The 11,604-nt window shown below is 37.6% G+C and overlaps 5 protein-coding genes across 5 annotated transcripts; 1 reads left to right on the forward strand and 4 right to left on the reverse strand.

Moving 5' to 3' along the window:
* Positions 1-6: 6 nt before the first annotated feature.
* On the reverse strand, positions 7-1,918 carry SPOG_04411 (WD repeat protein Prp5). Its single transcript, XM_013170488.1, has one exon. It carries the CDS (start codon positions 1,762-1,764, stop codon positions 325-327), a length of 1,440 nt encoding a protein of 479 aa, XP_013025942.1. The 5' UTR covers positions 1,765-1,918; the 3' UTR covers positions 7-324.
* Positions 1,848-3,598, reverse strand: SPOG_04410 (nicotinamide riboside kinase). The gene is made up of 5 exons (XM_013170487.1): positions 3,081-3,598; positions 2,999-3,023; positions 2,783-2,851; positions 2,355-2,721; positions 1,848-2,283 (listed from the first exon to the last, which is right to left on the reverse strand). The coding sequence occupies exons 1-5, from the start codon at positions 3,110-3,112 to the stop codon at positions 2,084-2,086; spliced, it is 693 nt and encodes a 230-aa protein (XP_013025941.1). The 5' UTR covers positions 3,113-3,598; the 3' UTR covers positions 1,848-2,083.
* Positions 3,401-8,906, forward strand: SPOG_04409 (ATPase with bromodomain protein). The gene is made up of 2 exons (XM_013170486.1): positions 3,401-7,764; positions 7,802-8,906. The coding sequence occupies exons 1-2, from the start codon at positions 4,945-4,947 to the stop codon at positions 8,666-8,668; spliced, it is 3,687 nt and encodes a 1,228-aa protein (XP_013025940.1). The 5' UTR covers positions 3,401-4,944; the 3' UTR covers positions 8,669-8,906.
* SPOG_04408 (uncharacterized protein) lies at positions 8,759-9,598 on the reverse strand (the record flags this gene model as incomplete). Its single annotated transcript, XM_013170485.1, has 2 exons — positions 8,759-9,222; positions 9,247-9,598. 2 exons carry the CDS (start codon positions 9,596-9,598, stop codon positions 8,759-8,761), a joined length of 816 nt encoding a protein of 271 aa, XP_013025939.1.
* A 1,424-nt stretch (positions 9,599-11,022) lies between these two features.
* On the reverse strand, positions 11,023-11,552 carry SPOG_04407 (beta-glucan synthesis-associated protein; the record flags this gene model as incomplete). The annotated part of the gene is made up of 2 exons (XM_013170484.1): positions 11,023-11,079; positions 11,109-11,552. 2 exons carry the CDS (start codon positions 11,550-11,552, stop codon positions 11,023-11,025), a joined length of 501 nt encoding a protein of 166 aa, XP_013025938.1.
* Between the last annotated feature and the right edge of the window lie 52 nt (positions 11,553-11,604).

Here is an 11,604-nt window from a genome sequence, read left to right on the forward strand (position 1 = left end):
ATATTAGTAGAATAGTTGCTTGCAATAACGAAAGCATGTAGATTAAAATCAAATACATCTGAAAGGTGTACGGATATATTTGATATTTGGCATGAGTGTTTTGTACATATTAGATTAAATGTTTGAACGGACCATACCAATATGATCATAGAACAAAATATGAACACCAAACGAAATACAACTTGGAACATCATGCAAGCTCTATAAAAAGCATCTAGTTTTATTTTTACCAACAAACCATTAAAATACTCATAATTCAATTTCAAACACAAACCAAAAGACCACAGCACACAAAACAAGCCCGTAAGACTTTATATGCTGGGATTAATAACGCCGCCGCAAAATAGAAGGTGTCCATGGTAGATTAGGATGAGTTTCGGGGGTAGCATTTTCATCTTGTTTATAGATTTTTATACTCTTATCAGCTTCACAAGTAATCAAACGAAGACCTGTTTTGTCGAAGGTACTAGCAAAAATTCCAGCTTCACTATCCAAAGAACCAGGTTGAACGGTAGCTTGTAACTCTTGATATTTATGACCAGATTTCCAATCCCAAAAACACATGCTTCCGTTGTCAGCACCAGAAAACATAGTATTATCCGGATTAATTGACAAGCTGTTGACAATCGCATTATGCCCTTCAAAATTTCCCATGAAGGCCCCTTCAGGAAATTTCCAATGCTTAATATTATCAGAAGAGCCACTGGCAAATGTAAATTCTTGAGGATGTAGAGCAAGGGCTCGAACAGTTTTTTTATGATGCGTTAGAGTAGTCAATGTTTTACCAGCTGCCAGGTCCCACAAGCGAATAGTTGAATCCATTGATCCAGTAGCCACTTGAGGCTCGTATTCCTGTGTAGCCAAGGATGCGATTGTGGATTTATGACCAGCGAGTACATGAACATTCTGGCGCGTTCGCATATCCCAGACCCGAGCAACTGCATCACGACCAGCGGTTACTAGCACATCGAGAGTAGGATGAAGACTTAAAGCATAAACTCCTGATAAATGTCCATGATAATGGCGGATTACTTTGTTCGTTTCAAGATCCCAACATTTTACCATTTTATCTTCACCGCAGGAAAACAAATAAGGATGCCTGGGTGATACAGCAAGACCACGAACACCTGCAATGTGACCGGTTAAAGTGAGTTTTAATGTTCCTGAAGCAAGATCCCAAATTTTGATTGTTCGGTCTCCGGCGCCAGTACAAAACCACTCATTACCTGGTTCAACATCAACACAACGAACCCATCCTAAATGACCGCTTACGACACGCATAAGCTTCCACGGAGGATGCCACTCTGGACGGATTTGCTCTGCTAGTGTTCGCTTTACCAACGATGCTTGCGACTCCTGCGCAAGTCTATGAGCAGCATTGGGAACATTATTAATCTTCTCTAATGACTGCATAGGAACATGACCAGCGATTGGTTTGTTTCCGTGAAGACTACCTTGCTGACGAACTAGCTCTTGACCAGATGGGTCGGTATGGTTTGCCGTTATAGTGAGAGCACTGCTAGGTGCATTTTCAAGAATTTTTTCCTTGACAGCAGCATTTTTTCTTCTATGATTGACATCTTCTAGTATATTTCCATATTCAAATGATTCCTTAAAGCTCCTTTTGGTACTTTGCCCAAGGGTTTTGTCAAAGGTAGGTGCAGACGCGAATTCAGGGCCAAATAAAGCCTTTGTTGTCCGCAAACTATTTGTAACTAAAGACAATACGTCTTGACTGTCCAATTGATCTTCGTTCTCTGCCATAAGTATAGGATTCAGCGGTTTGTGCCTTTTCCCTCTGTATGGCAGTCGCTATGAGTGTGGTAGGTAAGGTTGTACAAGAATTCACTTACAGTAAAAACTTAAACATAATTGTATTCATAATCCATTTTGTAGTAGTAAGTATGCACAATTTTATTAAAGATGGGTACAAAGTGAATTTGAATCTAAAGCAAGAGATGATGTTTAGCTTCCAAATGGGATACAATGATGAAGAGGAAGTGAAAAGTGTAAATTTGAAGGTAATATAATAGACGTAACGATCAAAAACTAACAAAAAAGGATGAAATTAATTTAAGAAATGTTATGATAAAGCCTTCTGTATAGTAGCGACAGCCCATTCCACATTTTGCTTAACACTCAATTTGCTGGAAGGGCTGAGTTGTATGCGAGTATCTACCAATTTCCCATGAACGTCTTTGTTTTGAAAAAGATGAGCATGACCGTTTACATAACCTGGCCAGACGTAATTCTCAAAGTAGTTAGGTGGATCCTGCCAAAACCCTGAATCAATTAAAATTAATATTTGAACATAAAGTCATTTTTACGAGGAAGACAATCATGATATAACATACCTTCTTGGGTCACATAACCTTTACGAGATTCTCTACGAGCTCTTAATGTATCAAAGTCGCAAACCAGCATAAGACAGAGATCAAACGATCGGATAAGCTCTTCGTTTACATAGAGCATAAACCCATCCACAAATATAATTTTGTAATCTGAAGAAGAAATAGGGCTTTCTGGGTATTCTTCAAGGATTGAAGTAAACTGTGCGAGAGCTTCTTTTGCCACGTTTTTATTGTCTCGATTGTGAAGATGAGTAGGCAAATCACCATGTTCACGGATATATTTTAGTGTTTCCAAGAATAAGTCCAAGTTCAAGGACTCTTTGCAATCCCAGTCGGCAATCCCATTTTTTACAGGAATATCTGCATCGGTCTACAGGAACAGAAGAGCATTAGCACAGATCAAGATATACAAATTCTAGCAAGAAACGAACCTTGTAAAAGTCATCTTCGTGGAGAATGGAAGATCCTTTAAAGATAGCATGAAGAAACTGAGTCAATGTCTATATCCAATCGTGGAGAGGTTAATGTTCTGAAAAAAAAAAAATAAAATAAAATAAATAAAGAAAGAGAAGAAAGGAAACTAGATTAAGAAATAAGAAGAAACCCCAAGACAGCAAGCGTCAAGGAAGCAAAGATCAATATCATACCGACTTTCCACTGCAAGAAGCACCACTACAAAGAAATTAATATCAATATCAATACGCGTAAGGAAGACAGTGATATTCGTACCTAACACCCACAATCACAGTTTTAGGAGGCATTTTCGTAAAAAAAAAGAGAAAAAAATAAATGTACAAGTAGCTATGGATTTACAGAACGTTCAAAAAAACAAAGTAGAAACAATACCCAAACACTAGAAAGAGAGTTGAAAATAGGAAGGGAAAAAAAAAGGTATCAATATTCCTGAAATCCCAAATGCACCGAAACCTTTCGCATTTATTCCCAGTCTAAAAGTATAAGGGATATGATATAAAACTTGAAGAATCGGGCTCTGTGGTTTTCCAAGACGCAAATAGTTTCAGAGAAGCCAAATATTTCTCTGTTCAAGATGAATGACAAAGGAAAGCCTTCAACTGTAGCAAATGCTGACACAACACCTTCGCAGTAGCGTAGCGACTTTATGAAGCAATTTGCAAATTCCAGGCAAATCTGAGATTTTCTTAAGAAAAAGAAAATAAATGTAAGCTGTTAATAAAGAAAATCAAACAAAACGGTTGAAAATAAGCAATTGGTGGTCTGCACTATGGGTTGGTATTTGGTGATGGCCGTCATGAATATCATTAGATCGAGTTGAGTTGTACAGAGAGGGATGAGTGAGATATCCGAGGAAAAGTATATATCAATGAAGTGTTTCCATAGGAAGAGAAAACATGTATGAACTGAAAAGCGTTTTTCCATCTGTCCCCCTCTCTATCTCTCTCTCTCTCTTCACTTAAACATTCTTCTTTGAAACATTTGTTGATATATGCTTTTCTTGTTCATTAACAAACATGCTGGATCAGGTCAGGCCCAGGCTCAAGAAAAACATTTCTTTCTCATGAGATTTCTGTGTGATTCTCATAAACATTGCCAGACGTTCTAGAGTAACATTTCCCTCGAGATGTGTAAACTTTTGTTTTGAGGATTATAGATGCAGATAGCTGTCTTCATTTTTTATAAACAGTTGTCCTACAACCATAGCTAAGCTTAACTTCACTTTGGTCCTGTACCTTTATATATAGCAATGGACAATGGAAAACGTAGGCAAGGGGTAAAGTGGAACCTGGAAATTTTCGGTTTCCTCTTACTGATAGAGCACATTTACAGAAAAAAAAATATATGTGTTCATCTATTTCTGCTCCTACTATGCTGTTTGCTTTTCTTTTTTGGCACACGATTCTACTTTCAAACCGTACAAAAACCTCTTTATAACGATAACTATATAAAGAATTGAAAGTCTTCGGGGATTATATAACTCTACAGTATATAGTCTTTCTTATCGAGGTCCTTGAAACAATAGGAATTCCCTACAATTGTTACTCTATTGTTTTCAAAATACTAAAATAGTCAGCTGGAAGCACATGGCTGTAGTAAGAAATTCCAACCATCCACGGCTTTAACAGGTAAAACACGGCTGCTGGGTCTATCGTTCCTTTTAATCTTGCTCCTTGGAATGAAATTCTGCTTCAACAGAGTTTAACAAATTCATTGAATCGTTTCTCACTGATCTTAATTTAATCCTTTCTTTAATTTTTAATATTTTTTCTTTCCTTTTAATAGAACTCGTATTCATTAGGAACTTGTTTACGTTCCTCTTTCTCGTTTGTACTTGTTTATTGCAACCTTTGGATCGTTGCTTAAAAGTACAGGTGGTTATATTCATTAAAGGTTCCATTATCACAACGACACCAATTAGTATTTAGCTCATCCGTGATCTATACCGACATTGTGGCCTTCGTTCTCCTTGTATGATTTATGCTTTAGCTTCCTTTCTAGCTGCTTAATTCTGTATTGTTCATACACTTAACTAGCATACTTTCCCTTCTCCCTCTTTTCACCTTAATTTTTTGGTACTCACACTGACTTTCTTAGTCCATTCGTCCATCTCGACAATATGCGTAGAAATATTCGTGCGATACACGCTGGTTCTGATGATGATGAAGATGACGAAGACGATGATTACTACTCCAAAACTCGTCAATCCCATACAAATCCACATGCTTTTTATACTCATTCTGAAATGCCTGAACAATTCAATTCTTCTGAACAAGATGAATCCTCTGACTCTGGCTTTCCATCGTTAAGAAACTTATCTCAAGTCGGTCAGAGGTCTCCATTTCAAACAAAGCAAAGTCATCCAAAGCCTACTTTCTCCGTCGCTATTCATCCCTCCTCGCAAGCAGCTAAATTTCATAAGCACAAACAACATCCTAAACCCCTTAAGACTCCTTTGAAATCAGTTTCCATTGCCGCTTTACAAGCTCATCCCGAAACGAAACCTATTTCTCCCCCATATGAGGATGATTTACTAGATGATCACTTACCGTTTAAACGAGTTATTGAAGAGGATGACCAAGATGAGCTCGATATCATCTCCCCTTCCAAGTTAGATAAAGCTTCTCATACTCTTTCTCCGCCTAAATCTACTAATGATGAAGATGATATTAGCTTACATGATGCCATTAGCAGTTCGCATTCCGAAGACGAACAGGACGAGCTAATTAACGAAGGGCAATCTGAGTTCTTAAAATATAATTCTCCTAACGATTTTTTAGAATCTTCATCTCCTGTGAAACGAGGTAGGGGAAGACCACCCAAGAAAAGACGAACCACTCAGCCTTTACGTAGAAGCGCTCGCGTTCAAACTCGCAGCAGCGTTGGACCTTTGGACAAGTCATCTCATAATGTTCGTAACAGACTTCGAAATCAAACTGCTCGTCCTAGTTATGACTTGGTAGATTATTCTGAAGAAACGTTATTCACTCCTCCACCTACCAAAGCATATCCCCCTTCACATTTAGCTTCTCTTAATGCTTTTGCTAGTCTTCCTTTGGGTATTGATAATGATCAAAAAGGTAATGATCTCACATTTTCAGACTCGGAATTGTCTTTAGATCTCATTGCTACACCAAAGCAAAAAGATAGTCCAATGACTCCTTCACATAACGATGAGAATGCAGCTTCTTCTATATCTCAGTCTTTTGGCCAACTCGATCGTAGGTCTATCAAGAAAGATGACCCTTTTGCAACAGAAGAAGCTTTAAGCTTTGATAATATTGGTGGTCTTGAGGATGTAATCCTTCAACTTAAGGAAATGGTTTTACTTCCACTCTTGTATCCAGAAGTTTTTTTACACTTTCATATAACTCCACCAAGAGGTGTTTTATTTCATGGTCCTCCTGGAACTGGAAAAACTTTAATGGCTCGAGCGTTAGCAGCAAATTGCTCTATTGGCAACCAAAAGGTTAGTTTTTTCCTTAGAAAGGGCTCTGATTGTTTGAGCAAATGGGTTGGTGAGGCTGAACGTCAGTTGCGCTTACTATTTGAAGAAGCCAAGAAAGCGCAGCCTAGTATCATTTTTTTTGATGAGATCGATGGCCTAGCTCCAATTCGTACTACTCGCCAAGATCAAACCCACAGCTCTATCGTATCCACTTTGCTTGCTTTAATGGATGGTTTGGATAGTCGCGGCCAAGTTGTAGTTATTGGTGCAACTAACAGACCTAACGATATTGATTCAGCTTTAAGAAGACCGGGAAGGTTTGATCGAGAATTTTATTTTTCTTTGCCAAGCCAAGAAGCGCGTATGAAAATACTCAAAGTTCATACAAAGCATTGTTCTCCTTCTTTATCCGATATATATTTGTCAGACCTAGCAGCAGCTACCTCCGGTTACGGTGGTGCCGACTTAAAAGCTTTATGCACAGAGGCCGCGTTGCAAGCCGTCCGCAGGTGTTATCCTCAGATATATCACTCTTCCGAAAAGTACTTAATCTCACCAGATAAAATTCAGGTTGATGCTCTTGATTTTGAACGTGCTTTGGAAAAGGTTAATGTTTCTACACGAAGGGGCAGCGCGATTCCAAAATTTGCGATTTCTGATTCACACAAACTGCTTTTTAAAGAAACGCTTGATCTACTTTCGATGAAAATATCGCATTTACTCAGGTTAGATACTCTTCCTTCAAAGTCATCGTTTTTTCAAAATATATCGTTGTCGCAAATCAAAAAACAAAAAGAAATTTATTCTTTAAAGAAAACTATGGTTTACCGCCCTCGTTTAATAATCACCGGTCATCAAGATCACGGTCAGTCGTATTTGAGCACCGACTTATTTCGTTCTTTGGATGGTGTATACGTGCAATGTCTTGATATTTCGCAGCTGCTAGTGGATTCAGAGGTTTCTCCTAATTCTTCTCTAATAAATATATTTGCCTCTGCAAGGCATCAATCTCCCAGCATTATCTTTATCAATAATATTGAACAATGGCCTGTTCTCTTCACGCAAAACTTTTTGGATGTTTTCACTTTGTTATTAAACTCTTTAATTCCCATGGAGCCCGTACTATTGGTAGGCGTAGCCAATACCACCTACAACAATTTACCTGAAGTCGTTCGTTCTTGGTTTCCTCATCATTTATCCGAGCATTTTGAACTTTCATTGCCATCATACGCTTCCCGAAAATCGTTTTTTATGGACATCTTGAAGAAAATTCTGGTACTGCCATTGACGCATACAGATAATGATGACCCCTCTCAATGGGAACAGTTACCAAAAGCTTCCACTTCTCATAATATCTTTTACAATACTAAGGATCGTGAAAGACAGGAAAGGGTGGATAATAGAAGAATTAAGAATAAACTGAAAATCAAGTTATTATCCATCATGGATCTGCTTCGCTCTCGTTACAAGAAATTCAAGAAGCCAATTGTGGTATGTTATCAGTTTTTATTCTCAACTAACCTCGTAGGACTTGGCCGAAATTTATCCAGGAGATAATGAGACAGAGCCATCGTTTGAAGTTGCACCTGAAGATTTTCCTTTTTTTATAAAAGGCAACCGTGTGATTCGACGTGAAGATGGTGCCACCTTTAACATGATGAATTTAGAAGAGGTGGATCGTCGTATATGGTCAGGTTTTTATTGCACGCCTCATCGTTTCCTTCGTGATTTGAAATTAATATTGGAAGATGTAAGCCATTATGGTGATCTAACATTGAAGCAGAAGGCAAAGGAGTTGTATTTAAGCGCGGAACTTAATTTGGAAGAGATGATTGATCAAGTTTTCATGTATGAATGCCAAGAGATGGAAGAACGAGAGGCCAGGCGGAGAAAGGAAAAATCTCTTAAAGAAGGCAATGATGAAAACAAAGATATGAATCGAAGATTAAGTAATGACAATGTTAATGCGAATGACATGACTTCCGAAAACAACATACATTATTCTAGGGAACTAGAAATCCCAAGCTCTTCTCCCGAAGATGAGGACGGAAGTGAAGAGAAAGAATATATGAAGCTACAGTCTGAGAAGGAAAACATTCCCGTAGCACAAAATTTCTCTGAACGAAGCTTTATAAATAATAAGAGCCCATCAAATCTTCCGGGTAAACTAAATGAATCTTCTAGTCACAGAAAAGAATTTGAATTAATGATGCGATTGACAGAAGATATTGCGGAGCATACTTCCAATCTAAAGATGGAATGGTTGGACTTAATTTATTCTAGATTGTCGAATGTAATTTGGGACAATCATGAAGAAATGAACCGAATACGTGTTTTATCGTTAGTAAAGCAGACGTTTTCCTGTATATTAAAAGAGATTCGTTCGTCATATTAATAAATTTTGAATATTTTTTTTGAGTTAAATGCACAAAACGGGTATTGGTTGGGACTTTCTGTGATATGTGAAAGGTAGAAGTTTCAAATGCTATTTTTTAGAGCTTCCAAAATGTTGTGTTGGAATTACACAAGGTAAGATATTTTTAGATCCACCAGTAAAGGTGCCGTTAGCGTCTAAAAGATAAAAGAAGGGTGTACCTTTCACCTTCAAAACCATGGGATTTTTGTCAATGGATTGTGAGAGAAGGGAAACCTGATTCCGAGGTAGGACAATAGACTTTTCAAAATAAAGCTTGTTGTTGGGCCCCGGAAGACCCGTCTTCAATTCAACTTGACGGGCTGGTAAAGTAGACAGAGAATGAATGGTTCTTCGAGGCAAGAATATGAGAAAAGCAACTCCCAAATAAAGTAAGGGAATGACAAAGCAAGAGCCTATTCGAGATATCTTTTCAAAATAACTGCAAGTGTTCCAATTCTGAAGATTGATTTCATTAGAACGATACATATCCAATCCTGTGAGTGTAGCAAGGAATGCAGCATTTATAGTAGTCCCTAGAAAAAGCAGATATAAAAAACGAAACTTTTTGTCATTTGCCGCCTCATAAACAAGGAAACGCTTTTGAGTCGTCATCGCCTGCCATGCGAGATCCGAATGAAGAGTATTTATTGTGGCTGAAGTTGCTTTATTTGAAGCTTTTTTGCTTTTCCTCAAGGTAGAGAAGGTATGGAATGAACCGCTAATTTTGGGAAATAATAGTGATGAAAGGACACGAGGAACAACAACGGAGTTAAAAGCAGCATTTGGAAGCTTGGGGCGGATTCCAACATTTCGGTACATACATGCTGCAAGAACGGAGATATTTCGAGAGCCAGTGAACGGTTTTTGACGAAATCGTTGAAGATTGACCGCTAGTCTGACAGGCAGCATTGGAATAAGAGTATGAATTGTTTTCATGAAGTGCAAATTATTTTGTTTGGATTTCTTTCCAAAAATGAATTGAAATGCTGCTTTTTTCGATTTTAAATGACAACTCAGAGTTGAAAGAATAACGAAGTGGTGCCTTTGTTTACGTGTTTGCCAGTAAAAGAATCTGTTCGCAGACAAGCCGAAGTGATGATTCAGTATGATTTGCACATATCTCTAAGAGAAGAAAAGCATTTCTATATAAAATTATGAGAGAAATAAAAGAATCTTCTTCTGAGAAGGTACGTAGCAGTAAAAGCTTCTTTGCTTGAAGGTAACCTCTATATCACCAGTACTCCAAGTAATTTCTTTTAACTAAAAAAAAGAAAAATTACAGCTTTAAAAATAAAAACTTAGAACTCTTTCCTCTTCCGTTTTGCTTCGTAGAAGGCACTTGTAAAGGGTAGGTTGAAATAGTCGGAAGAGTCAAGGAAAGGGCTGGGGGGAGTCCAAAATACAGTTTAATATTACAAAGAGCACTTGATAATCATTGATAAGCTTCAAAATGCCAAAGGTAAAGCAGTCCCCATAGAAATACCAAAAGGGCTTTCTATGCATTCATTAAATAAAAATAAGCTCAAAATAAAGTTAGCAAAGCGAAAGGTGCTGATTGAAAGATTATGTAGTTGACGATAAATCTAGAAATGCTTCAAAATTACAGACATATAGAATAAACAAATAAAGAATTTAAGAGATGAAAGCTCAATTTTGTTTTATCTTTTCCTTTTACCTTTTTTTTTTTTTTTTTTGACATACAACTTCAGTCGTAGAAAGAAGATTTACTCAAGTCTGACGACCAGTAAGCATTTTATATACTACATAAAAAGCGGCCAGAGCAAACTAGCTTACTTTTTAGGATACAACATATGCAAACAAACATTAAATTAGTACAATAGGGTCTAAAGGACACCGTAAATACATCGAGAGCATTTCTCATGCAAAAAAAAAATCGTAAAGAGCCTGTTTCCTTTTCCAAGAATCGGTTCTTGAAACAATTGTTATACATATATATGAATATAAAAGAAAAAGATGTGTACAGGGATGAATTAATAGCCTATGCAAAGATCGAGACATATATAAATGTGTATTAAAGAGTTTGTGTGCGGCTAAATGGGAAATGATTGAATAAAAAAGAAAGCGTGCACTTCGGAAAAGAAACCGTCTTATCTTGTCTAAAATGACTGCTCAGAGAATATGCATCATCATTAGAAGAAAAAACCAAAGGAACGACAGGAACAAGGCTTATGAATACAAACCAAGGAAAGAAGGAAATAGATAAAAGATGGCTGTAATGCAATGAATAATGTCCAAAGAATAGGGATGATTAATCAAGCAAGCAAGAGAGAAGAAAGGAGAAAACTTAAGCCTCTTCTTTCCTTCTTTGCTTCTCAACCTCTACCGCAGACAAAACTGGATAGCCGATAAAAAGCATCAAAAGTCCACAGCTTAGCAAAATTAGAGTTAAAATATTAACAAAGCCACGAAGCGTGAAAATATTGAAATCTCGTCCATCATGAAAATCCTCATTATGTAAAATATCATCCACCTCCTTCACACTGGGGTCCCAAAGAAGCGTAGATGATTGCAATGGCATAGGAGATTCCATAGAATTGAGTGACGAAGCACTGCCAAACGGAGATTCCGAAGGATAAGAGCGTTGAGCCATAGACACTTGCTCATCACGGTAAGGAGAGAACTTTTTCTCGGACATTTCCTTAGTATGATACTCTGACAGCGAATCTTCCGAATGACCTTCTTGCATTACCGGCTGCAAATCTTCAGACTCCCAAATGTCATCCGCATACGAATCTTCATGGTCGTCTCTTGAAACTTCGTTTGCAAGTTCATAGTTAAGTTGTTGATCAAGCACTTCATCAGTTTCTAGCCCATCATGACTTCCCAAAGGAATCCTTGACATTATGCTAAAATTTCAATCCACTCCTTCGTGTTAGGCTATTCACAAGGGAGCA

This window comes from Schizosaccharomyces cryophilus (assembly GCF_000004155.1).
Source record: "Schizosaccharomyces cryophilus OY26 unplaced genomic scaffold supercont4.9, whole genome shotgun sequence".
Classification (NCBI taxonomy): domain Eukaryota; kingdom Fungi; phylum Ascomycota; class Schizosaccharomycetes; order Schizosaccharomycetales; family Schizosaccharomycetaceae; genus Schizosaccharomyces; species Schizosaccharomyces cryophilus.